Source organism: Hemitrygon akajei, chromosome 10 (assembly GCF_048418815.1).
Source record: "Hemitrygon akajei chromosome 10, sHemAka1.3, whole genome shotgun sequence".
NCBI lineage: Eukaryota > Metazoa > Chordata > Chondrichthyes > Myliobatiformes > Dasyatidae > Hemitrygon > Hemitrygon akajei.
This window is the reverse complement of record NC_133133.1, coordinates 39,996,077-40,022,451: the sequence shown is the minus strand read 5'-3', so window position 1 is coordinate 40,022,451 and position 26,375 is coordinate 39,996,077. Positions and strand designations below refer to the sequence as shown.

At 40.8% G+C, this 26,375-nt stretch overlaps 1 protein-coding gene across 1 annotated transcript in view; it reads right to left on the bottom strand.

Annotated features, from left to right (window-relative positions):
• The window catches only part of LOC140734303 (V-set and immunoglobulin domain-containing protein 1-like), a 46,858-nt gene extending 21,681 nt beyond the window's left edge, over nucleotides 1-25,177 (bottom strand). Inside the window, exons 1-2 of the mRNA XM_073058082.1 lie at nucleotides 25,039-25,177; nucleotides 9,954-10,117 (exon numbers count right to left, since the gene is read on the bottom strand). Coding sequence (XP_072914183.1) covers nucleotides 9,954-10,117; nucleotides 25,039-25,087 — 213 coding nt within the window. The 5' untranslated portion in view covers nucleotides 25,088-25,177. The remainder of the gene's footprint in view (nucleotides 1-9,953; nucleotides 10,118-25,038) is intronic.
• Between the last annotated feature and the right edge of the window lie 1,198 nt (nucleotides 25,178-26,375).

Genomic DNA, 26,375 nt, shown 5'->3' with positions numbered 1-26,375 from the left:
AGATTCTTTCAATTATTTCCTGGAAGCCACAAGCTTATAAAATAGAAAGTAACATATACAAAACACTCAAGGAACTCAACAGGTCAGGCAGCATCTATGGAAATGAGTAGACCATCAGGTCCTGAAGAAGGGTCTCGGCCCAAAATGTCAACTGTCTACTCTTTTTCATAGATGCTGCCTGGCCTGCAGAGTTCCTCCAGTGTTTTATGTGTGTTGCTTTGGATTTCCAGCATCTGTAGAATCTCGTGTTTGTCATAAAATAAAAGTTGTTCTAATTTAGCACCAGCTGACACATCATCAACCTACAAGACTGTTTGTGCAAGGAATAGAAATGCTATCCTCATTCAGCTGAGGAATCTATGAAGAAATTATAGTTAAGAAACGTTGTTCATCAAAGCCAAGAGAACTCTTCACAGTACATTGTCCCTTAATGTGAAACTACGACTGACACACAGAACAGTACGTGCCAGGAACAGGCACTTTGACCTTTGTCTTCTGCGCCAACCATTAAACTGTCCCATCTGCTTGTACATAATCCAAATTCCTCAATTCTCTGTACACTTCTATGTCTGTTAAAGTGCCCCACCAACACCACTATCATGTCAGCTTCTGCTACCATAGCTGGCAGCTCATTCCAGGCACTTAGCACTCTCTGTGAAAAAAATTTACCACACCAATCATCTTCAAGCTTCCACCCACTCACCTCAAAACAAGGCCCTCCAGTATTCAACATTTACACCCTGGAAAAAAGTCTGTTTATCTGTTCTACCTATGCCTCTCATAATGATATAAACCTCTATCAGATCTCCCCTCAGCCTCCAAAGCTCCAGAGAAAACAACCCAAGTTTGTCCAAACTCACTAAACTTTTGATAAATCTACTGCGATTCAAATGCTCACAACAATTTCAAATTTGGTCTTAATTTTAGGGGCAGTTGTAGTCAGCAACACATTTGCCCCATTGCAATACTAATCACACGGTAGTCAGTAGAACAACATGTTGAAACACATGTCCTGGCGAAGGGTCTCGGCCCGAAACATCGACAGTGCTTCTCCCTATAGATGCTGACTGGCCTGCTGCGCTCCACCAGCAATTTTGTGTGTGTTGTTGAAACACATAACTTGTAACCTCCCAATTTTTTTTTTTTTTTTAATTTTAAAACTGTCAAAGTTTCTCAGGCCACATCCTGTTACTTTACTCAAGAACACTGCTTTTGATACTTTTGAACGTAGTAAGTTTGGAGCTGGTGATCATTTGGAATGAGGAACTTCAGGTAAGACCACAGTTTTCAAATTCTTGCTCTTCCAGTCCTTCTCTTCTGCCTCCATCTCTGTAGCTTGGCCCAGACCAGCAACTCTAATACTTCAGCATTCAGAAGGTTTGGAAGGTGCGGCATTGAGTCTTTAGGGTTTGGAAGATGATAGGTACAATGAAGAGATTCCCCTCAGGAGCATGGACACATAAAAGCACGTCTATGACTTTTTCCCCTTTCTCCCACCTATGTTGATCTCCTTCTATGTTTAGTTTCTCCCTTTTCAAAATATGTCAGTCAAGTCCCCTGCTATAAATTCCAGTTTTGTTGGTTAATCATTACTCCGCTGGCATTGCTCTGTTTGTGTAAAGCTAATTAACTACTTTTCTTTCAGAAGTATAGCTCTATCCATTCACATCACTGAACACAGGCTACATTCAATGCAAGAAAAAATGCTCAGATACCAGAGTGTCCATGAAAAGCAGAGGAGTCTTCCTACTTGACCAACAGATCGTCTGGTCATTAAAACATTGCTGCATGTGGCTATTACAGTGTTCTAAACTGTAACAATGACATCTCTTCTAAAGTACTCAGTGGACGTACAGCTCTTAGGGATGTCCTTAAGCCATGAACACACTGATGCACCATCAATAACTCACGCTGAGACTTAGGAAGTGAGATATCGGCTTTTATTGACTGGAAGAATAAACAGCACTACATCCTGGGGAAAATGAGGGAGAGCAGCAGCCCACAGTCGCCTTTATACAGGGGTCTGTGGGAGGAGCCACAGGAGCAGTCAGCAGGGTCTGTGGGAGGAGCCACAGGAGCAGTCAGACAGGTATATCTAGTTCACCACACACACTAAGTAAATGCAAGTCTGTCCTTCTTTACTAGCACAATCAACAGGAATGGAGATTTCCCAAAACATTCAAATAGTTGTCCCATTCTCTTCTTTAAGAACACAAAACAATTCATTCATCAAGACAGTATTTAATATTATATGGGTCATTCACTTCACCAATTTTGAAATTGAAATTCTCTTTTGCTTGCATTTTTTTGCCATTAAGAGTTGCCTTTCTTTGCTATGCAAATTGAATGAGATGAATGCACAGTTAATTCCCTCCTACTTGAACAGTGGCAGGTTGCCCAACTTCTGCTATAGGCTATAGAATGACTTCTGGACTGAAAAACCTTTCTTCATTCTACAAGTGCAGTTTTAAAATTTAATACGTTCAGTCTCTTATAATCTTAACAGATCTTATTGTGCTGTTACCCTGTATCTTGTCTACACTGGCACTAGATGAAGTAACTGGCTCAACCAACAGTGGCGATACTAAGATGACAGAACCTACAAATGACTGGCCTCATCAACAAGACCAGGGAGCTCAGGAGAAGGAAACCAGAGGTCCATGAGCCAGTCCTCATCGGGGTAGCAGAGGTATCATCATTTCAGAGGGCATGTCATGAGCCAACACATAAATGCAATTACAAAGAAAGCATGGCAGCACCTCTACTTCCTTAGATGTTTGAGAAGATTTGGCATGACATCTAAAACTTTGATGAACTTCTGTGATGGAGTGAATATTAAGTGGTTGCGTCATAGCCTGGTATGGAAACACTAATACCCTTGAATGGAAAAGAAATGGATACGGGCCAGTCCATCACAGGGAAAGCCCTTCCACCATTGAGCACATCTACATGGAGTGCTGTTGGAGAAAAGCAGCATCCATCATCAGAGACCCCCACCACCCAGGTCATGCTCTGTTCTCAAAGCTTCCATCGGGAAGAATGTACAACAGCCTCACCCCATCAGATTCAGGAAAAGTTATTACACCTCAGCTATCAGGCTTTTGAACCAGTGGGAATATCTTCACTTGCCCCATCACTGAACACTTCCCACGACCTATCAAGGACTTTTCGTCTCATGTTCTCAGTATTTCTTGCTTATTTGTTATAGTTTTCTTCTGCATTTGCAGAGTTTGTTTTCTTTTGCACATTGGTTGTGTGTCCCTCCTGTTGGGGGCAGTCTTTCATTGATTCTATTATGGTTCTTGTATTCACTGACTATGTCCACAAGAAAACAAATCTCAGGGTTGTAAGTAACATACAAGTACTTTGATAATAAATTTATTTTGAACTTTGAAAGAATGATTATCTGGATGGCATAAATTGTTACTTCTCTTTTGTTAGGCTATGAGCATGCTTGCAAATGTATTTTCCAAAAGTGACTACGTGATTGTAGCTAGGTTGTTCACGGGAAGATAAGGTTGTTGACTTGGTCCATAAGACCATTAGATATAGGAGCCAGAATTTGGTCAAATGGCCCATTGAGTCTGCTCCGCCAATTCATCATGGCTGATCATTTTTCTTCTCAGCCCCAATCTCCTGCCTTCTCTCCATATCCCTTCATGCCCTGACCAGTCGAAAATTTATCAACCTTTGCCTTAAATATACATAAAGATGAGGCCTCCACAGCTGCCTGTGGCAAATAATTCCACAGATTGTCCACCCTGTGACTAAAGAAAATTCTCCTCATCTCCGTTTTAAAAGGACGCCCCTCTATTCTGAGGCTGTGTCCTCTGGTTTTTGACTCTCCCACCATAGGAAACATCCACTCCATCAAAGCTTTTCACCATTTGACAGGTCTCCATGAAGTCACCCCTCATTCAGAATACAGGGCCAGAGCCATCCAATGCTCTTCACTTGACAAGCCAGTCAAGCCTGGAATCATATCCGTGAACCTCCTTTGAATCCTCTCCAGTGTCAGCACATCCTTTCTCAGATAAGGAGCCCAAACCTGCTCACAATACTACAAGTGAGGCCTCACCAGTGCTTTATAAAGTCTCAACATTACATCCTTGACTTAAGAAGCATCATATCTGTGCACATTTTGCAAGCTAAGTATGTACCCCATGGACATAAGATTCAAAATGGAGAATTTGGAGGGGTGCATTACAACATTGTGTGTTATTAGTCTGTCCACCAACATAGAGACAGAACTTACCTCTAACTGTTGGCTACAAAATCCTCGTTTATCAAATATGTGTGCCGTCTGGGGACAATGCATCACGCTGCTCTCATCCATAATATAACCAGTAGGACAGGAGCTCTGTTGGATTTGGGTAGAAATGTGCTAGTTGGATAGCTTGCTGTATAATATTTTGTCATACTATACAATTGAATATCCCACAACATTGATTTAGCTAAATGTATTGCTTTGGGTCAATAAAGATGGAATTACAGTAGGTGGTATTAGTTTAGATCTCACTCAGCAATATTCCCTTCTGAGCTCTCCTGAGTGTGTTAAATAATCTGGATGTACATCGATAACATGCACCTCCTTTACACCCAGCTAACGGCCAGTGAGTGCAAGCTGTGACTGAATAATTAACAGCATTTTTGGTCTTAAAGATCCACTAGCAATTTTTTTTCCTTGAAGAGCAAATGCTGCTTGAAGAGGGCCTGACTGCTGAATTGACCCAACTATCTGCACCATTGTGGGGCAAGCTTTATCCCTATTCTCAAAACTACTTTTTATATTGTCCAAGCCATTACTTTCAACAAACATTCAGACTCATCCCAGCCTATTGCAGAATAAAGAAGTGCTCATTGCATGAACATAGAAATGTCATGAAACCTAAAATACATCTCAACATGGAAAGATACATGTGAGAAACAAAGGTTTAGGAACAGTAAAGGGTCACTTCACCTGCTTACAGGTAGAGTAACCACATTCAATCAGACTGGAGTGCAGATCAGATGGAATGGAGGGATGGGGAGAATCAGTGGGAAACTGTATTTTTCTTTAGTAATATCCTTAGAATCATCTTGTAGTCTATTGCTCCAGCAACACACATCACTCTTCCCTGTACTACCTGCTGCAATACTTAATGTCTTTAAGTCATGTAATGGTATTGTCCTGCCCAGAGCCCTAAGCTCAAAAGAAGATTGGAGCCCCATGCACAGGTACTGTTACTATATGGAGGTTATACTGTATCCACCTACTCTTCAAGGACTAGCTCAATTCCCTGTCTGGTCTCGGGGGTCAGGTTTGGCTGTAAATGTTAACAGCTTGAGTGCTGGGACCCACCAAGGAGAAGATGATTCCAGCTGATGAAATAGTTTAAACACAGATATTTCATTTTTAATTATGCATGTTCAAACTCAAACAAATAATTATTAACACCTGCTTAGCACTCAGAAAGGATTTCTAATTTCTAAAATATTTCCAATTTACACAAGATTTACAAACTACAAAGGATTTCCAAATACAGGTATAATTCTTACAAACTAGCAGAGCATACCAACAAGTTGCAGACGAATCAGTTGTCCGTTGCAGAAACTGAAGGCTGAGGAATGAATTCTAATTCTTCTTTCTGTAACCCCATCCTTCTGTTGTTCTCTTTGCCATTCCTAATACTGTAATCCCTAAACGGGTGATGGTATTTATACTGTTCTCTACTGGATGACATCATCCGTATGTGAAGTTTTCCAAATATCTTTGCTATCACACAGATGATCCCAAAGCTTTTGGTGACAGAGTTCCCAAAACATCCACAGTTATTGTTGTGAAGGGCTGACAGCAACCCCCCCCCCGACTATACAAACACCCCAACTAGTAACCATGCTAGGTGACAGAGCCTATGGTCATGTGTTTGGTTAATGGAGACACTTTGCAAAGCTGTGCCTCCAGCTTCAAATGGATTGCCACGTGCAATTTACATTAAGCACTGGGGACTAGTTCTTGTTCATAACAAAAATTCTGAGCAAAGAATAGTTATTAAAATTTTAACTTTATCCCAACAACTCTGACCCTTTGGAAGGGTCATGCAGCTGTCCTAGAAAGCTGAGTTTAGCAAAAAGCCTCACTGGCCTTGGAAAGAGAATAACCATCACAGTAAAACAATGCAAAACAATGACCTTACTTTTGATCAAGTGAGTGCACAGACCTACTGTATTTGAAACTAATTTGTGGTGAAGAATGATGTTACCTATTAAAACTAAATCAGTCAAAACAATAACATTCCAAAAGGCAGTAACTTCTTGGCTGTGTAGATATGAAGAGATTTAACTGTGCAATTTAAACCTACAAGTTAAAATCTACAAACTACTGCATGGGTACAAAGTTTATTTAAAAGTCCAAAGCAATGTTAGCCCTGAGGGAAACTGAAAACCAAAATTGAGGAAGCAATGTCCCAGTGACCAGCTGATATGTTCCATTTAGGATACACTCTCTCAAAAACCACCAGACTGATATCAAAGGTGAAACTGAAAGTAAGTTGTGTCTATCTAGCATCTATTTAAAACATCACTTTGTTGTTAATTTTAAGAGATTTAAGTACAATCTAATTTAATGTCTAAAATATCAAGGATCCGGTGGTGATAAGAGAGCTTAAGGTTAAGGAACACTTAGGGAACAGTGATCACAATATGATCAAGTTCACATTGAAATTTGAGAGGGAGAAAATAAAATCCAATGTGTCAGTATTTCAGTGGAATAGAGGAAATTACAATGGCATGAGAGAGGAACTGGCTGAATGTTGACTGGAAAGGGACGTTTGCAGGAAAGACAGCAGAGCAGCAATGGCTGGAGTTTCTGTGAAAATGAGGGAAGTGCAAGACAGATATATTCTAAATAAGAAGAAATTTTCAAAGGGAAGAAGGACACTACCATGGCTGACAAGTGAAATCACAGCCAAAGTAAAAGCAAAAGAGAGGGCATACAAAGAAGCCAGAGCTAGGATTGGGGAGCTTTTAAAAACTTGCAGAAGGAAACTAAGAAGGTCATTTGAAAGGAAAAGTTGAATTATGAGAGGAAGCTGGCGACTAATATCAAAGAAGATACTAAAAGTTTTTTTAAGTATATAAAACGGTAAAACAGAGTCAAGGGTAGAGATAGGGCCAATACAAAATGACACTGGAGATATTGTAATGAGAGACGCAGAGATGGCAGAGGAACTGAATGCGTATTTTACATCAGTCTTCACAATGGAAGATGTCTGCAGTATACTGGACATTCAAGAGTGTCAGGGAGTAAAATCTGTGCAGTAAAAATTACGACTGAGAAGGCTCAGGAAGCTTAATGGTCTGAGGGTGGATAAATCTCCTGGACCTGATGGAATGCACCCTTGGGTTCTGAAGGAAGTAGCTGGAGAGATTGCAGAGGCATTAACAATGATCTTTCAAGAATCAATAGATTCTGGCATTGTACCAGATGACTGGAAAATTGCAAATGGTACTCTGCTATTTAAGAAGGGTGGGAGGCAGAAGAAAGGAAACTATAGGTTTGTTAGCCTGACATCAGTGGTTGGGAAGCTGTTGGAATCGAATGTTATGGCTGAGATTTCGGAGTACCTGGAGGCACATGACAAGATAGGCCAAAGCCAGCATGGTTTCCTGAAAGGAAAATCCTGCCTGACTAACCTACTGCAATTCTTTGAGGAATTTATAAGCAGGGTAGACAAAGGAGATGCAGTAGACGTGGTGTACTTGGATTTTCAGATGGCCTTTGACAAGGTGCCGCACATGAGGCTGCTTAGCAAGATAAGAGCCCATGGAGTTACAGGGGAGTTACCAGCATGGGTAGAGTATTGGCTGGTCGGCAGAAAACAGAGTGTGGGAATAAAGTGACCCTATTCTGGCTGGCTGCCAATTACCAGTGGAGATCCACAGGGGTTGGTGTTGGGGCTGCTGCTTTTCACGATGTATGTCAATGATTTGGACTTTGGGATTAATGCACTGGTGGCTAAATTTGCCAATGATACAAAGAAGGTGAAGGAGTGGGTAGTGTTAAGGAAACAGGGAGCCTGCAGAGAGATTTAAATAGTTTAGGGAATGGGCAAAGAAGTGGCAAATCTAATACAATGTTGGGAAGTGTATGGTTATGCACTTTGGTGGAAGAAATAAACGGGCAGACTATATTTAGATGGGGAGAGAATTCAAAATGCAGAGATGCAATGGGACTTGGGAGTCCTTGTGCAAGATACCCTGAAAGTTAACCTCCAGGTTGAGTCGGTTGTAAAGAAGGCGAATGCAATGTTGGGATTCATTTCTAGAGGTATAGAATATAAAAACAAAGGCATGGATCAGGTTCATTTAATACACACAGAATCTTTTATGCAGGGAAGAAATTTCAAATGTGAGAGGGCATGCAGTTAAAGTTCAAAGTAAATATATTATCAAAGTCTGTCTATATTCCCCATACTAAGATTCATTTACAGGAAATTAAACGAATACAATGGAATTTATGAAAAACAAACAACAAAGACACTCAAAAATTCAACATTAAAAAGAGTGCAAATTGTGCAAAAATAACAAAAATAAATAAATAATATGGAGAACATAAGTTGTTGATTCCTTGAAAGTGGGTCTAAGGTGGGAGGGCAATAAGTTTGAAACCTATCGAATGTTGGAAGGCTGGAGATGATGTTTTCTCTGGTCGGTGAGTCCCAGACCAGAGGACACAGCCACAGAACAAGGGGTGTCCTTATGGAACGGAGATGAGGGGTCATCTCTTCAGCCGGAGAGCTGCGAATCCGTGGACTTCACCTTAGGGACCACGTCCCTACATACGGTATACTCAAGGCAGAGGGCAGAGGCTGATATATTCCTAATTTCTCGGGGCATGAAGAGATATGGACAGAAGGCAGGAGATCAGGGTCGACAGCAAAAATGGATCTGCCGTGATGAAATGGCAACAGACTCCATCGAGCAAATAGCCTAATTCTGTTCCTATATTTATGGTCTCGTGGGCGTTAAATGAGATGGGCAAGTTTTTCCACACAGATAATGTCGGGGGTTTGGTAGGTGCTGCCTGGGGCAGTAGCAGGGGCAGATAAAATAAACAGATTTAAAAGGCTCTCGGATAGGCACATGAATATGCAGTGATGTTGAGGCTCTATAAGGCACTCGTGAGACCACACAGAGAACTGTGTGCAGTTTTGGGCTCTTTATTTTAGAAAGGATATACTGACTTTGGAGAGGGTTCAGAGAAGATTCACGATAATGGTTCCAGGAATGAGAGAGTTACCGTATGAGGAATGTCTGGCAGCTCTTGGGCTGTATTCCCTGGAGTTCAGGAGAATGAGGGGAGATCTCATAGGAACATTCAGTATGTTAAAGCACCAGAACAGTTTAGATATGGCAAAGTTATTTCCCATGGTGGGGGATTCTGGGACAGGAGGACACAGCTTCGGGATTGAGGGACAAGCTTTTGGAGCTGAGGTGCAGAGAAATTGCTCTGGTCAGAGGATGGTGGGTCTGTGCAGTTGGTTGCCGTGGGCGGCTATGGAGACCAGGTCATTGGGTGTATTTAGGGCAGAGATAGATAGGTTCTTGATTAGGCAGGGCATCAAGGGGTATGGGGTGAGGTCAGGGGAGTGGGGATGACTGGAAAAATTGGATCAGCCCATGATTGAATGGCAGAGCAGACTGAATGGGATAAATGGCCTACTTCTGCTCCTATATCTTAGACATATGTAGAGGCTGCTCATCCTGGTGAGGGAGATGGGGTTGTGGTGAGAAGAACTCAAGTTATTATACATTTTCTTCCACATGGATATATTGAAGATGTCCCTATTACATTATCACCCTACCCTGGCCCATCCAGGAGAATCTACAGCAGAGCTCTCTAGCTCCCACTCCACTGCGCTTACAAATGGCAAGGCCAGGAATTTTACCTCTGACCCTGGAATTGCATTTACCTGCTTGTGTGAACCGGGCTGGCTTGGCACGACTGTCCATTGGATGTTCAGATCAGATGAGTCACCGTCCACAGTTTTGTACGTACACAGCAAGGTCGCACTCCCTCCTTCTGTTCCATTCACGTGGCTGTCCTTCACTGTTACCTGAACTGCCTGCACACATCCTGAGGACAAACAGATTCGGTGATGACCAGAAGTTCTTTACAGCCGCAGCTCATTCTATTTAATGTGGATTTGAAGATAATATAAACATTAGGAACAGAGTAAGTGCATTTTATTGTGCACGCACACAGATTTTTTAAAAGTATACTACAATTATTACAGGATGAAACATGAACGGATTTTGTCTTAACTTTCTTCATTTAGTTTAGACAGCCCACTCACTCCATGAATGATTTTGAAACAGTGAGGGGATAGATGGAATGAATGAGCATGCTAGGAAGATTCGGTTTACAATAGAACAATAACTTGTTTTCATAGAATATGTTTAACTGAAGGAAAACAACAAATCCAGAGGATTTTTTCAGTCAATGATGCTGATTATAATATGAAACAGCGACACATACTCCCTCTACCCTAAACTACAATGGCACATATCTAGATTTTAACTTTATGAGCCAACTTAAAGTCAATTGCTGTGACCTGGTTTTGAATGCAACTCAGCACAAATCTTCTTAACAGTAAGGCCACAGTCACTCTATGCGGGCAGCAATGTCTCTAGTCCCAGCTCAAACCATGTCATCAAGTTCACGGATGACATAACAGTGGCTGGCCTTGTCAAGAACAGTGACGAGAATGAGTATAGAGAGGGAGTGGAGCGGCTGGTGGCTTGGTGTGAGATGAACAAACTAAGCCTGAACATGGAGAAGACAAAGGAACTGATTGTGGACTTCAGGAAGGTGCAGACCAACCGTCCCACAGCTTCTCTGTAGAGAGGGTTAAGTTCCTAGGTGTTCACATCATGGATGAACTCACCTGGTCCCTTCATATCACCTCCCTAAACAAGAAGGCACAGCAGTGACTCCACTTCCTAAGAATATTGAGGCAAGCAAGGACACCCCTCCCATCTTAATGACGTTTTACAGGAGCACCATTGAGAGCATCCTGACAAGCTGCATCCCCATCTGGTATGAGAGCAGTCAAGCAGTCAAGCCCTACAAAGGACTGTGAGAACAGCTGAGAGGATCTTAGAGGTCCCCCAACCATCCATCTGGGACACTTATCGGGAGCACTGCATATGCAGAGCCCTTAGTATTATTAAGGATCCCACCCATCCATCCAACAACCTCTTTGACTTTCTACCATCAAGCAAGAGACTCTGATGCAGAAAAACAATAATGGTCAGGATGGGAAACAGTTTCTTCCCCCAGGCCATTAGGATTCTGAACTCCCTGCTGCATCGTATTCAAAGTGTCACTGGTTAATCTGTTCCATACCTTACAATATATAATATTAATGCACTTTAGTTATTTATGTGTGATTCATCTGTAGATTTTATCCTTACCTTCGCAGGTTATTGTATGATATGTGTGTTATGTGTAATACTAAGTTTTACCCCCAGGTTTGGAGAAATGTTGTCTTGTTTCTATATATATTATATGGTTACGTGTGTTATATACATGTATGATTAAATTAAGATTAATGCCAATAATTGAACAGCAGCGATTGGAAAATGTAGATCATGTTGTTGAGCATGTGAAAAAAGTGTGCACAGAGAAATATTTCGAAGTTACTGAGTGCGGCTGTACAGAGCTCTGCGATAGAGGAGAAACTCTAGAACAGGGGCTTGCAGCCTTTTTTATTCCACAGACCCCTACCATTAACTGAGGGGTCTGTGGACCCCATGTTGGGAATCCCTGTTCTAGAATGATGGTCAAGGCACTTGGAAACAGAATTTGCACTGATATGCCATTCCAGGAATACCAGTTAAACACTGCTTTGATAAACTGGTCTCAGGAGCGATAAGGAAAAAGCAAACTGATCAGCTTGTTAGGGGCTTAGGGAGCGGAGAAGCATCCCGGGAAGCGGAGTTTGCACATCAATCATTCAAGAATCAAAGGAGTCATGAAGAAGCTTATAGTGAACTGAGCATCAATCATGGAGAGATCTTAAGTATTTCCTGGAGTTAGCAAAGATGAAAAAGAGTTGATTTCTCTGAATGAAACTCATTTGCAATGCATGAAAGCAAAACATGAACTGCAGATGCTGGAAATTTAAAAGAAACAGAAAAGGCAGGAGGTCCTGTTTTATTAATGGGAACAGAGCTAACATTACTGGTTCAAGATTTTTCATCACAACTGCAAGAAGAGCAAAGAAGCTTGTAAAGCTGCTGTGAGGCAGGTCTGACAGAGTAAACTTGGGTGGTCATGGGATAAGTTGCGAACAAGATTATCTGAGTGAATGGGAGCAGTTATAGAGGGAGAACAGAGACGGAAGAATGTAGGAGGTGGAAATGCACAGCAGGAAGACCTCCGTGACAGGTCAGGCTGGGCACACCCTGCACTCAAAGAAAGAATAAGAAGTCAGAAGGGTGAGTGGTTTCAAGTACCTGGGCATCAACATCTCAGAGAGTCTATCCTGGGCCCGCTACATTGATGCAATCACAACAAAGGCAGTTCTACTTCATTGGGAGTTTGAGGAGATCTGGTATGACACAGATGTACCATGATGAGCATTTCAACTGGTTGCATCACCATCTGGTACAGAAGCGTCAATGCACACGTTCATAAGAGAGACCTCAGAGGTTTATTGACTCAGCCAGCTCCGTTACAGGCACTAGCCTCCCCACCACTGAGGACATATTCAAAAGGTTATGCCTCAAGAAGGTAGCATCCATCACTACAGACCTCACCATCCCTCTTCTCATTACTACCATCAGGGAGGAGGTACAGGAGCCTGAAAACTTACATTAAATGTTTCAGTAACAGCTACTTCCCCTCTGTCATCAGATTTCTAAACAGTCCGTGAACCCATGGACACTACTTTGTTATGCCACTTTTACACCATTCTTAAAACCTCATTTTAAAAATGAAAAATATACAAACAAGCTGAGCTGATATCACAGAAGGACAACTGATACAGAATCAACTCAAATTACCTTAAGTTGTAAAACACTGAGTCTTTACTATAGACGTCCAATCTCAATAAACCTCATTCAAACACCAGGATGGTCTGAGGGCCGTCCACTTCTTCCTGGAACAGAGGCCCAACCAATCCTCCTCCACCAGCACACACATTTACCTGGTTGAATTAACTTACACACCCTTGAACAACTTCTCCCTCAACACCACTCACTTTCTCTACATCAGAGGTGTAACCACATGGACAACTACATGAGTACAAGTGATGGCCTGCTTTTTTTTTTTGAGAGACAGTTTTTGAGTTCATTTCTACCTGAGCCCACTCCCAGCCCATCAATGGTTGTATTAATGCTGCCTCCCGTAATCAAACAGAACTTGACAATTTCTTTACTTTTGAGGCCAATATTCACCCTGAACTCACCTTTACATCATCAATCTCTGACTCCCCCCTCCCTTTTCTTGATCTCTCTATCTCAGGAGAGAGGCCAGCTATTAGCATCACAAGACTGAAAGAGTACAGAGAAAATTTACAATGGTGTTGCGGGGACTTGAGGACCTGAGTTATAGGAAAAGTTTGAATGTTAGGACATTTTTTACCTGAAGCGTAAGAAAATGAGGGGAGATTTAATAAAGATATACAAAATTATGAAGGGTGTGGAAAGAGTAAATGCAAGCAGGCTTTTTCCACTAAGGTTGGGTGAAACTAGAATTAGGGGTCATGGTTAAGGATGAAAGGGGAACGTGATGGAAATTTCTTCAGTCAGATGGTAGTATGAGTGTAGAATGAGCTGCCAGGAGAAGTGGTGAATGCAAGTTCAATTTCAACTTTTAAAAGAAGTTTGGGCCTCTCTCATTCATATGTACTGGTTCTGTCCTAGCTTGGAGAAATTTTGGAAAGATGTCTTCACTACGTTATCGTATATTCTGAATCAGCACCTAGAACCAAACCCCTTAATTGCTTTGTTCGGTTTCTGGGGCAAGACAGATTTATGTCTGGGTCCGACCAAATGCCGAATACTATCCTTTGCCTCTGTCCTGGCTAGACGCTTGATCCTCCTTAGATGGAGAGATGTTGCCCCGCCCACCCATGCTCAATGGCTTAACGACATTATGACCTGCTTGGACCTCGAAAAAATTCATTACTCAGTTCTTAATTCGGATCTAAAGTTCCATAAAGTCTGGGGACCTTTTATCGAGTACTTTCATAACCTTCCTCTTGACTAGGGTTTTTTTTTCTTTTCGGTCCCTTGCTTTCAGCTCCCTTTTTTTTCTGGTAGTAGGCATTATTATCCTCTGTTGCTAAGTGTATTCACAGTCTGGGAGTTTGATTGTCCTGAGTTATATTCTCTATATTGTGTTGTGGTTGGTCTGGAGTTTTTTTTTGTGTTGTGAGGCTTGGGGAGGATACTAAGTTTACTTGTCTTTAATTTAGGTGCTTTTTTGTTAAATTCTCTTCCTTTGTAGCATATTGTCATTGTATGCTTAATTTTGCACTGTATCAATGTTCCTTATTGTGATTTGGGGTTTTTTTAATTTGTAAAATGTATAGAAAAAACTAATTTAAAAAAATTTAAAAAAGAAGTTTGGGTAGGTGTATGGATGGGAGGGGTCTGGAAGGCTGTGGTCTAGGTAGGGGTCAATAGGACTAGGCTGAATAACAGCTCAGTATATTCATTGGGCCAAAAGGTCTGATTCTGTGCAGTAGTGCCCTATGACTCTAACAGCTAGAAGCCTATCAACTCCCATAGGTATCTTAACTGCTCTGTGCTCCACCATGCCTTCTACAAGGACTTCATTCCATTCTCCCAGTTTCTCCCTCTCCCTCATTTTTGCTTTGATGTTGAGCTATTTTTTATAGGTGTCTTTGAAATGTCCTCTTCCTTCAGGAACTCTCTACCATTGATAACAAAACCCTTGATACCAACTCATCAACATCCTTAGCCTCTGCTCACACGCTCTCTCCTCCGGGACAGAACAAGGAAAGAGATAGAGAGATCAAGAATAAGAAGAGAGGAGTCAGAGATTAACGATGTGAAGGTGAGTTCAGGGTGAATGATCAACAGATCATTCTTCACAATGATCGCCATCTTCAAAGAGATTTCATCACTGGACAAATCTTGCCTTCTCTGCTTTCACTGCTTCACAAGGACTATTTTCTTCACTACTTCCTGATCCACCCTTCTGTTCCACCAACTACAACTCTTTCAACTGCAGGTTGAAATGGACAATGTTTGTCCTTTCACTCTACTCTTACTATTATCCAGGGACCCAAACAGTTGAAGCAATAATTCACTTGCTCTTCTTCCAAGCCAGAGTACTGCATTTGGTCTTCAGAATTTTCTATTTTAGAGAAACCAAACACAAATTTGGCATAACATGTAGTGTATTCAGTTTGCAGTGGCCTCCCTGAACTTCCTGTTGCCTACCACTTTAATGCTCCACACTACTCCCATCCGACCTATCAATCAATGGCCTCCTCCTGCACAGTTACAATGAGGCCCAAGACAAACTTGAAGAACAGCACCATATCTTCCATCTGGATAAAGTATACCCTTCTTGAACTCAATAATGAATGCTATACCTCAAGATAACTTGATTTCTCTGATTTTATCAGTCATCCATCTGTGTTACTGGCTCAGTTTGTTTGTATATTTTTCCTTCTGCTCTTTTCCCCCTCTGGGAGCGAAGGACATGGCCAGCCTGACCTACCAAGGAGGTCTTCCTGCTCTGCATTACATAACTCCTACATTCTTTAGTTGCTGTTCTTTTGCCATTCTCTAACTGCCCCCATTCATTCATTCATTGACCAGATAATCTGGTTTACAGTTTATCCTCATGTTACAATGAGGCCCAGTTTAAACTATCAGCAACCTCACCATTTCCAATGCCCACATTCCCTGCAGTTTAATAATGCTTTGGTTTTTCTATCCACTTGTGACAAAGGGTCTTCAACACCCTTATTAATCAAGAACCTATCAACTTCCCCGATAAGTATATTCAATGGAGTGGCTTCCACAGCATCTGTGGCAATTAATTCGACAGATTCAACACCTGGGTGTTCCAAAGAACTGCCTCTTCATCTCTGTTCCAAAGGAATGTCCTTTTATTCTAAGGCAGTGCATGCTGGTCCAGTTCTCTCCTCCTACTGGTGACATCCACTTCATATCTAATTGCCTGAATAATTCTAATTCAACAAGATAAAGGAAGCTTACCAACACTTGATACCTGTAGGTAATCTGCCTAATACCTGAAATTTCATTCTATATCTTTCCTTATCTCTGTCCAGCATCAAGAACAGAGCCATTATCCTCAAAGCAGACCACTGCACCATATAAGGGGTAGTGCCATTGAAGTCAGTTCACCCCAGGTTCTTCTCAGGTTCTGATGACCTCATCTGTTTGTTGCACATTAGCTTCCAGTGTGACTGTAGCATTTCTTCCAATAGCCACAGGATCTCCAGCTATGGGTGAGCTGGCAGTGGTTGAGTCATTTGGGCAAATGAGAGTCTGACACCCACACACATTGCCTCATCCAGCAGAGTGGTGGATGGGAAAATTGTCTCAATGCTCTTGCGTTGACCTGAGTGAGGATGCTAACATTAGAACAGCAAATTGAAGCAAACAATCTTCTAAAAGCATCACTGAAGGTACCACTTCAGTCTTTTGAGGTTTTATCGGAAGGTCTCCAAGTTTTCTCATCTATAGAGAAGTGTAGGACTGTTTGATTACCGAAATAGGTTTTAGTAACTTTCTATAGACCATGTTCTTCAAAAAAAAACAAGAACATTTTCCTAAAAAAGAGGGACTGTCCTGGTTTCTATGACTACTAAAGTAAGAGTCTCCAAGGTCATGGTGATTAGTGACGTACTGTCTGAAGGACTAAGGACTGTGTGAAGGTCTCAAACTTAACGAGTGGGAATTCTAGCCTTTTGCAAAACTGTCCTCTGCAGATTGAAAGTAAATTGCAATGACCGCAAGTGTACCATTGCCATACAATGAAAACTGTGGAGACTTCAGCGTTTACGCAGAGATGACGGAGATTAAAGCACTGACCAGCATCCTGCGTTGAATATCAATTCAAGTGGAATGCCAATCTAAAATGAGGACAAGATTCATGGCTGGGAAGATGAAGAACTTAGCTAGATGGAAAATAGGACCAGCTCAAATCCACCACAGAAAACATAAATATACAGTATAACATTCCACACTGTGCAACAGAATTTCTAAGTTCTGAATTTTTCCAATCTGACGTAACAGAACCTTTTTCATTTACATTTTTCATATATAAAACTGAAATCAAATGGAAAAACTGATTTGTCTTACTTCAACAGCCAATCATTCTATGTTTGACTTGTACAATTCAGAAGAGGAGGTTGGGAATTCTTAAGAAAGGATCCCATTTTTTAACCTTAATCCTGGAAAAATTGAAGGTTAACCAGCAAAGTACTCCATTTATCCCTGGAATGGGTGGGTACAATCACATAAAATGGATTGTTTGCTCTTAGATTAGTGTCATTAACACAAGTATGAACCGCAGCTCCAGATATCAAACTAGAAGTTAGTCCTCAGTAAAGTTTCACCTGAAAAGAAGTTTGAATTTGAGACTGCCATCAGTAACCACAAATCAAATGGATTGAATTTTCACTCTCAAACCCATCCCCCAACCCCCCCCCCAAAAGTTTGGAGGGATCAAATATGGAGAAGTCACATTGAAAAAGAAAGTCACTTCTGCTTGCCCCCGTCCCCCAAGCTCACAAATTGCCAGAAAGCTTGGCAGCTAGTGCTGCTGGGATTTAATAGACCTTCTACAGGCTGACAATATCTTGTGAAATGGTCAGCCCATGGAATAACTAGTAACATTCATTCCACGCCATCTGTTTTTTTGTTCATGTATTTGGCAAGGAGTTTCTCATCTGTGCCTGGTCACCAGACCCACGCACTCCTCCAGCTGCTCCCTTACAGTGTCATTGCCAAACCCCAGTAATCTGTCAGTCTGACAACATGGAGCTCCAGAAAACTGTGACCCAAGGCAGAGAATCACAATGTTCCCCCTCCCCACCATCCCACTTGCATTACATTCCCAACCCGTTATCTCATCCCCAGATCGTTCCCAGACAATAGAGACAGAGACCCAGCACTTTCAGTCTCCGTTCCCTTTTCCTGAAATTAACCTTAGAGAAGCTAACTTCATGGATATTACATATCAAACATTCTCACTGAATGTATAAGGGCTGTGGTACAGGATGGCAATAAGGCTAGAAAGGTCAAGAAAGTCTTTGTTTTCAAAGTTAAGTGGTAAAATGATGGGGTACAATGATCTCCACACTTGACCTTCTAAATGTTATGCTACAGTGTTTAGGACAGTATCTCCCAGCTATTAATTTAATTTAGTTATTTAGAGAGAGAGCACGAATAGGCCCTTCCATTCCACTGAACCATGCCCACTGATTTTAGCAACCCACCAATTCTAACCCTAGCCTAATCACAGGACAATTCACAATGACCAACCACTCTACTAACCGGTACGTCTTTGGACTGTGGGAGGACACCAGAGCACCCGGAGGAAACCCACGCACACACAGGAAGAACATAGAAAGTTTCTCACAGAGGACACCAGAACTGAACGCTGAACTCCAAATTCTGACACGCTGAGTTGTAACAGGGTCCCCATTATTGGCTATGCTACCTGGGAGCCCCATTATTAATTATTTATTCACTTTCAGAATGTGAGCTTTACTAGCATTGCCAGGATTTGTCGCCCACCCCGAACTGTACTTGAGAAGTTGATGAGTGATTGGCATTGACATTACCTGCTGAAAGTACTCTCAGAGTGCAGACTGGGCAGTTCCAGGTTTTAGACCTTCAAACAGTGAAAGGTTGTCTATCTGAAACACTACTCTGCTTCCCTCCCCTCTCCTCTCATTTCTAGCATGTTCTATTTTTATCTTGTGTGACTGCACTTTGCAGTAACATTCCCCACCCCCACCCCCGAAAAATGCAGCAATGTATAATGTCCTTGTAGATTGCACATAAGGAACAGTGACATCTTGATAATTACCGGGTAAATGCTACTGACCTAGAATCATAGTTCTTGTAATTATTAAATTCATTCAGATCTCTCTGAGTACAAACAAGTTCAGAACTCAGCCCACATTCTCTGAGGTCCATGGTATTTAATATTTTATTCATCTGCACACATCCTATCAACTTTTTGAAGTAGTTCACTGCACCAGACTTGTCATATTTTTGTCCTGCTTTTTCTCATTATACTATTTCAGACACACCATTCCCATCACATGAATTTTCAGCAATACCAAGATCTGTTATTTCAAGCTTTTTACTTCAGATTGCCACAATCTTTCCACATGACATAGTGGAGACCTGGTCCTCCCAGTTAGCGTTTTCTGGATTTAATATGATTACTTAAACAGATGTCAGGCTTAAACAGATAAACAGATTTACTTAAACAGATAAATCTGGTCCCTTTATCCCACCATCTTTGCTCTCTGTCCACATACAGGAGCTCCCCTGGTTACAGATGACAATAATCCACCTTAACATAAATTCAGGCAAACAAACCACAACTGTTTTACAAACCCCGATCTTCCCCTGAATCCACTGCAGCAAACAAATAATAGTTCAAAACAAGATGATAGCTAGCCTGCTGGCTTGCAGAAAACACCTAGGTTGCTGCAGAGAATGCTGGACTTCTGTGCCTGTCCTCTGCATCAGGAATATGCTGGAGGTCAGGCGTGCATCAGGCCTCTCACTCTGCCCCTGGAGTCCCTGCTGAATTCAGGATATTCCACAAGTGTAGCAGCAAATCTGCCCCCTCAGCCTCGTGCCAGCCACAGCTAAAAATCCCGGTGCGATTCTCTTCACCCGAATCACAACACTAAGCTTCACTTAAAAAGTAGGTATTAATATTTATTTTTTCAGTGCATATCTTTAATTACATAAATTATTTGTGATTTAGTTTTGTTTCAACTACTTTCAAATAGAATCAGAGATGATTGGAATCAATGAAAGTACCTTCAAACAACATGAACACAGTCTGCCTTGCCAGCAGCCCAGTTGTAAAATAAAATTAGTCTGGCTGCACAAGTGCTGGTGGACCTCAGAACAGAATAATGATCAAACCTACCAATCTGCAATTTCTACAAGAAAGCTGACATAATTAAACAATTCAGAGTTAACCCCAATACCACAACTCAATAAATATAATGTCATAAAAACACAATATTGCCATAATTTAATCACCATGAATGAGTAGCATGGATTATATTCCGTACAATTGTGAGGTATGAAGCCTGTTTACTAATGCCATCCAATGCAACCCCCCAATGCCCTAGTCTTGTGCAGAAAGTTATCAATGAATTTCAGGAGAAGCACATGTTCATCCCTTTAAGAACCCAGAAAAATTAATGGAGATCTTTTGTATGAAAATATGAACACCATTGTATCAACTGAGACAACAAAATCCATCAAGTGAAACAATTTGCTAGATGTTCAAAAGTTCTGCACCAGTTCCATTGTTGAACAAATACTTGTTAATGTTCTGTGTGCAGTAATCCATCCTTGTTCTTTTGGCTACCAAAAGTTTCAATTTTAACATCTCAATTTACAAGATATTCAGATTTTTAGAGATAATTGGGTGCAAAAATATTCTATATGCCTTAGGCTTGAAATTCCATCTGTTGCCCATCACTATGTTGAAGGTGGCTCACATTGCAATCTTTTACACTTCTTACTGTTTTTACCCTGAAGAGCAGAATCGTGACATCACTTGGGTGGAACCCTCAAGTTCACAGAGGGTCAGATTGAATGCCCATTATAAATCCAGACCGATCCAATAGTGTTTGCACTTCTGCCCAACCTGAAAGTCCTAACACCTCATTTGTCATTCCTGTGACCTTCAGTCTTTGCAGCAATGCAGCGATTAAGCAACAAGTATTGCATAACTGCTAATTAAGAGCCCGGACGTCTGACTCAGAGACAATTTCAAATTCTAACATAGTAACATTCAGTTAAATATACTGGAATGGAAAATAAAGTATTAGTAATGAAGACCATGTAATTATTGGATTATTACAATCTAGTTCATCAATGCCCCTTGGGAAAAAATAGCATTGTCAATGATCCCTCCCATCTGACTCACAATCTCTTTGAGCCCCTACCATTAGGCAGGAGGTAGCATAGGATTAGGACAAGGACTGCTAGGATGGGAAACAGTTTCTTCCCTCAGCCCATAAGACTAATGAAATCCCTGCCACCAGCCAGGTCTTATCATTTAAGAAGTGCCAGTGGTGTTATACAGGTTACTTTTTAAATTTATGTCATAAATACACCTTATGCTAAATGGCAATCTCATGGAATATATTTATTATTTGCTGATTTCTTTGTGGTAATATTACTTCATGTGTTGTGTATGAGTAATATCTACTGTGTTGTGCATCTTGAGAAATGTTGTTTCATTTGGTGGTATACATGTGTACGGTTGAATAACAATAAACTTGAACTTGAATATCCTTAAACAGTTTGATCTAAGATTCTATTCCTGACCCATAGCAATGATGCTGACTTTTAGCACTGAATCTGTCAAAATTGCGATTAAAGTTAATAATGAGTAGTTTAAACAAGGCAGAATGGATCACCGATGCTACGCTGTTCACCGGATACATCAAAACCATAATCAGCCAAATCCATGACCACTCCCAACCTCAACAGCATTGCCAAAGGACACATGAGTGTAAAGGGAAGACGAAGACATTTGCAACTATGTTCTAAATGTATGAACCAACAAACAAACTGTTGGATAAAGTCACTGGGTCTAACAGCAACTGTGAGAGAAAGGGTTGGGTCAGACCCTGCCATATTAGTGCACAATCCATTTTCGGCTCTTTCTTAGGCTCTCTCATTCATTGAAACAATTCTTCTGACAGTCAGCTTTCTCCAAAGGATAGCAAGAAATGAATGAGTAAAAATCAAAGAACTCTTGTAGTACTGAACACAACAAGAACTAGTTATGCCTTTGGCCAAGGTGCCCACTATTAGCCACAATCTGACAACATGAAAAAATTGCCTAATCACCCAGCTACAAGGGACCTCAGAGCTAAACTAGCAAATTAATAGCCAATCAAGCTATACTTAGTCATCAGCAAATCGATGTGGACAGATCAATTAAGTTTCAGTAACTCATCAATATTCAACTTTATAGTGCTCGGTTTGGTTTCTGCTGAGACCACTGGGTTCCAGACCTAATTATGGTCTTGGAACAGAATGGATTGGGAAATGGGGGAGAAGATGGGTAATTCCCACTGGTTTCAAACACTCCTAGAAAGGAAGAGGTTGAATCTGGCTCCTGAGGGATTGACATCATCTGGGTTCCTAGACTGTCCTGCAAGACTTCCTTACAGTTCCCAAGACCAACCATTTTCATCCACCTTACAATAACTTGCATTGTGTTAAGAAGGTCACACAATGATCAAGTAAGTGGTTAGTAACTTCCAGGTCACACACATGCCAGGACATGGCCACCTCCAATAGAAGAGAATTTAAGCACTTCCTCTGCGCCATTGCTCAATATCTCACTACAATCTCCTGGGGAATAAAGGGATTTGCAGTTTGTACAGAAAGCTGATGCTAAGTGAAAGATTAGCCATGATCTTATTGAACGTTGACGCAGGAGCAAGGGGTGAATCATCTAGCTCTGCCTCTACATGCTTAACACTGACTAGAAACTTGACTGGACCAACTACCCAAATACAACAGCTCAAAGCTTTGGTATTCCGGGGTAAATGAATCACGTCTGACTCACCCCAAACCAGTTCCACCACCTACAGGGCAGGTCACATGTACAAAACCATTCAATTCTACAACTTAAAAAATAGTTCTTTACATCACCAGCACAGTACGACTGCTGTGTACCTTCTATAAGATGTTGCAGCAACTTATCTAATTTTCTTCAAAACATTCTCAAACTCATGACGTGAAACAACTGGAAATGCAAGGGCATCTGATACAAAGGAACACAATTACAAGCAAATACCCTTCCAAGTCACACGCTATTCTGCCTTGGAAATAATAGTCTTGCTCTATAATCTCTATGTCACAACTTTGGAACTACATGACAAGCAATACATTATTAACTACATTAATAAACTGTTTATTAACTACATTATTAACATTCTGGGAGTTTGAAAAGATGACTCAGTACCACCTTCTCAGCACAATTACCAAAGAGGAATAATGCTGACATTAGTAGTGACACCAACATCTTGGTAAATAAATTGAAACGGATTAAAACTTATCAAAGTGCAAGTCATTTTGCCTTGTTTTCACCACTGTGTTGGGCTTTGGTCTTTCATTTCAATCTCTCAATATATTTAAGATATTAAAACACCAATTAAAAACAAGCTAACTCACGATGAAAAAAAACTGATGACTGTTTTTTCCCTCCCACAGTTATTACTCCACTGTCCCTTCTCTATAACATGAAGATAATATAAAATGTCTGCATAAATCAACGCCTCCTGCAATTGCCCTACATTGCAGTTAGCTCTGTTTGACCAGATAGAGACCCTGGAGTCTGACTCAGTAACTCCATGGCACTGCAATGGCACACAAAAGAATAAAAGAGTATGATGTTCTGACCCTTGATCTGGGCTAGAGGTGGCTTTGAGCAGTGTTAATGCAGTCCTACACACAAAGCAAATTTGTTCATACCCTCCCGCGAGATCAAAGGAAAGAAACTAAATCTAAAATGGAGTGTAAGATAACATTGCTTACAGTTTTTGATAGTCTTTGCTTTCTTTGGAAAATTAGTTTTGTCAATGTTCAGTAAGTAGTTAAATTATAGATTATATATTAACCATTTTTGAATCAACAGTAAAAGAGACAAATTTAAAAGTTGGAGATAATTTCTCATCAAATCCATACGAGTCACATTGCTGGTAATTCTGTGACCTAGAGACGCAATACCAGCAAGCGTGGGAACCACCTAAAAATACCATTTCAATTAATTACATACTCAGCCTTGGAAATCTATTGCTAGCACCTCCTTGTCACTGGATGTAAATACTAGAAATACTTTATTACACAAACTGCAAATGTTCACAAGGCTCCTTATCAGTTTCACAAGGGCAAGTAGGGATAGGCGTCAAATGTGAGCCGTGCCATTGATAAACATATCCTGAAAACGAAGTTACTTAAATAAAACAACCTTCCACTCAAATAAATTCCTGGAATTTGTTTTTTTTTTGGCCAATTCTACTCTTAGCATCAGTTTCCTACCTGATAATTTTCTTCTTTTTCTTGGAAATTCTTAAGGGGAGGCTAATAGTGGAGAACATTAGTACGAGCTGAATGAAACCCTTAGCAAATTTTCATCAGTATTCAGTGCACATATCAGTTGTTTTTGCTTTACGTTCAACATTGATTCAAAGGACAGATCACAGTCAGAAAACTCCAGAATTTTAACCTGAACACCAGAATTGTACTAAGGGTATTTCAGATGTAGTGAGAGAACATCTTGGTCAATGTTGAGAAAAACAAATAGACCATATTCACAAAAAGTAGAACCAAGCTCCTTCCTGTTAATGTGAACTGTTATGTTCTCTTTTAGTCTTTGTGCACAAGACTACAGTAATATAAAAATTAAGAAGAGAAATTAGATACACTGCACTAATAATAAGATAGCTTGAAATAACAAATAGCAGATATTTGCCATTTCTGATGTTTTAATTTTAGATTCTCAGTTAAATTATTTATTTTTACAAGTTGTTTTACAAAGTAAGTCATGCAGGATCAGAGCATACAGCTGAATAGAGAGATCTGACTTTGCACTCATTGAGGCAAGTGGCATTACCAGGTTGAGAATCTCACAACCAAAAATAAGTTTAGTTCCACATGAGAAAAGTAACCAACTTTACAGAATGCGGCTGCTCAGATTTCATCCCCCCCAGAAGCCACGTCAAAATTAGAAATAAACCAATTTACAATACCTACCTGAAAATGCGATTAAAGTTACTAATAACTGCAGTCCAAGTGAATTCATCTTGCGTGAATTGGAACCATGAAATACGTGGATCTGAGCGTCTTCGGTTGCTTGAATTCTCAATCCATACAGCGGACGTCTGTGTTAGAAAGGCTGGTCCAGTCATTTATCATTCCTTAATCTCCATGACAAACATTCGTTTTTGTTTCCGGGGTGTGGATGTAATTTTCCCACCTACTCTAAACTATAGACTCGCATGCATCTTTGAGTCTTAGTTTCAGTGAAACTCTTATTCCTTTTCCAACTTTATTTACTTTCATTAATGTTAAAATTTGCAGAACTACCAAAGAAAACTCTTGGTATATCAAAGGGATGGAGTTTAAAAATAGAGAGGCTTTATTACAATTTTATAGGATGTTGTTGAGGTCTCACCCAAAATTCAGCATTGAGCTTTGGTTTCCTTACCTAAAATAGATGTAACTTTGGATGCAATACACTCACCAGAATAACTTCTTGGATGAAAGGGTTGTCCTACCAAAAGAGCCCAAATAACCTGGAACACAAGAGGTTCTGCAGATGCTGGAAATCTTGAGCAACATGCACAAATGCTGGAGAAACTCACCAAGTCAGAGAGCATCTATGGAGAAGAGTTCTGATGAAGGGTCTTGGCCTGAATCATTGATTGATTGTTGTTCTCCATAAATGCTGTCTGACATATTGAGTTCTTCCAGCTTGTGCATGTTGCCCAAATAATTTGGGCCTATTTTCTGCAAGAATAGACGAATGAGGAGCAGCCCTATCCAAAAGTATAAGAGAATCTAAGGGAAAGTGACAGGGCAAATGTTGAGATATTTTAATAGCAATGAGACTCAATTACAAGAAAACTACTGATCAATTTAAACCATAAATCCTCATTTGGTAAAGAATGAGGATTAGATCTTTACATTGAATAGTCCATTAGCCTCAATGTCTCTGCCTTGTTCCTACTGGTCAAGTTGAAGCTCTTAGTTCTTACTGAGAAGCACATAAGGGTGAAGTAGAAGGAACAAGAGGTGCATAGTTAGGCATCTGCTGTTAGGACAGATGGTGAAATGAAGAGTAAAGAGGGTATGAAGGGGACTAGGTGAGAGCTTTGGAGCAACTTCAATAGTCTCTGTACTGCTCTGGTCATGGTCTTTGGTGACTATACCCATAATGGCCAGCATGGGACATGCCACACGTCCCCTCCCACTTTAGCCAGGCGAATCGCCCATCAGAAGTGGTGGTTGGCATGTGAGTGCATGTAGTGGATTTTATGCAGAAGCCCAAAGTGTGTAAGTCTGATGCATGATGGATGTGCACTAAACAC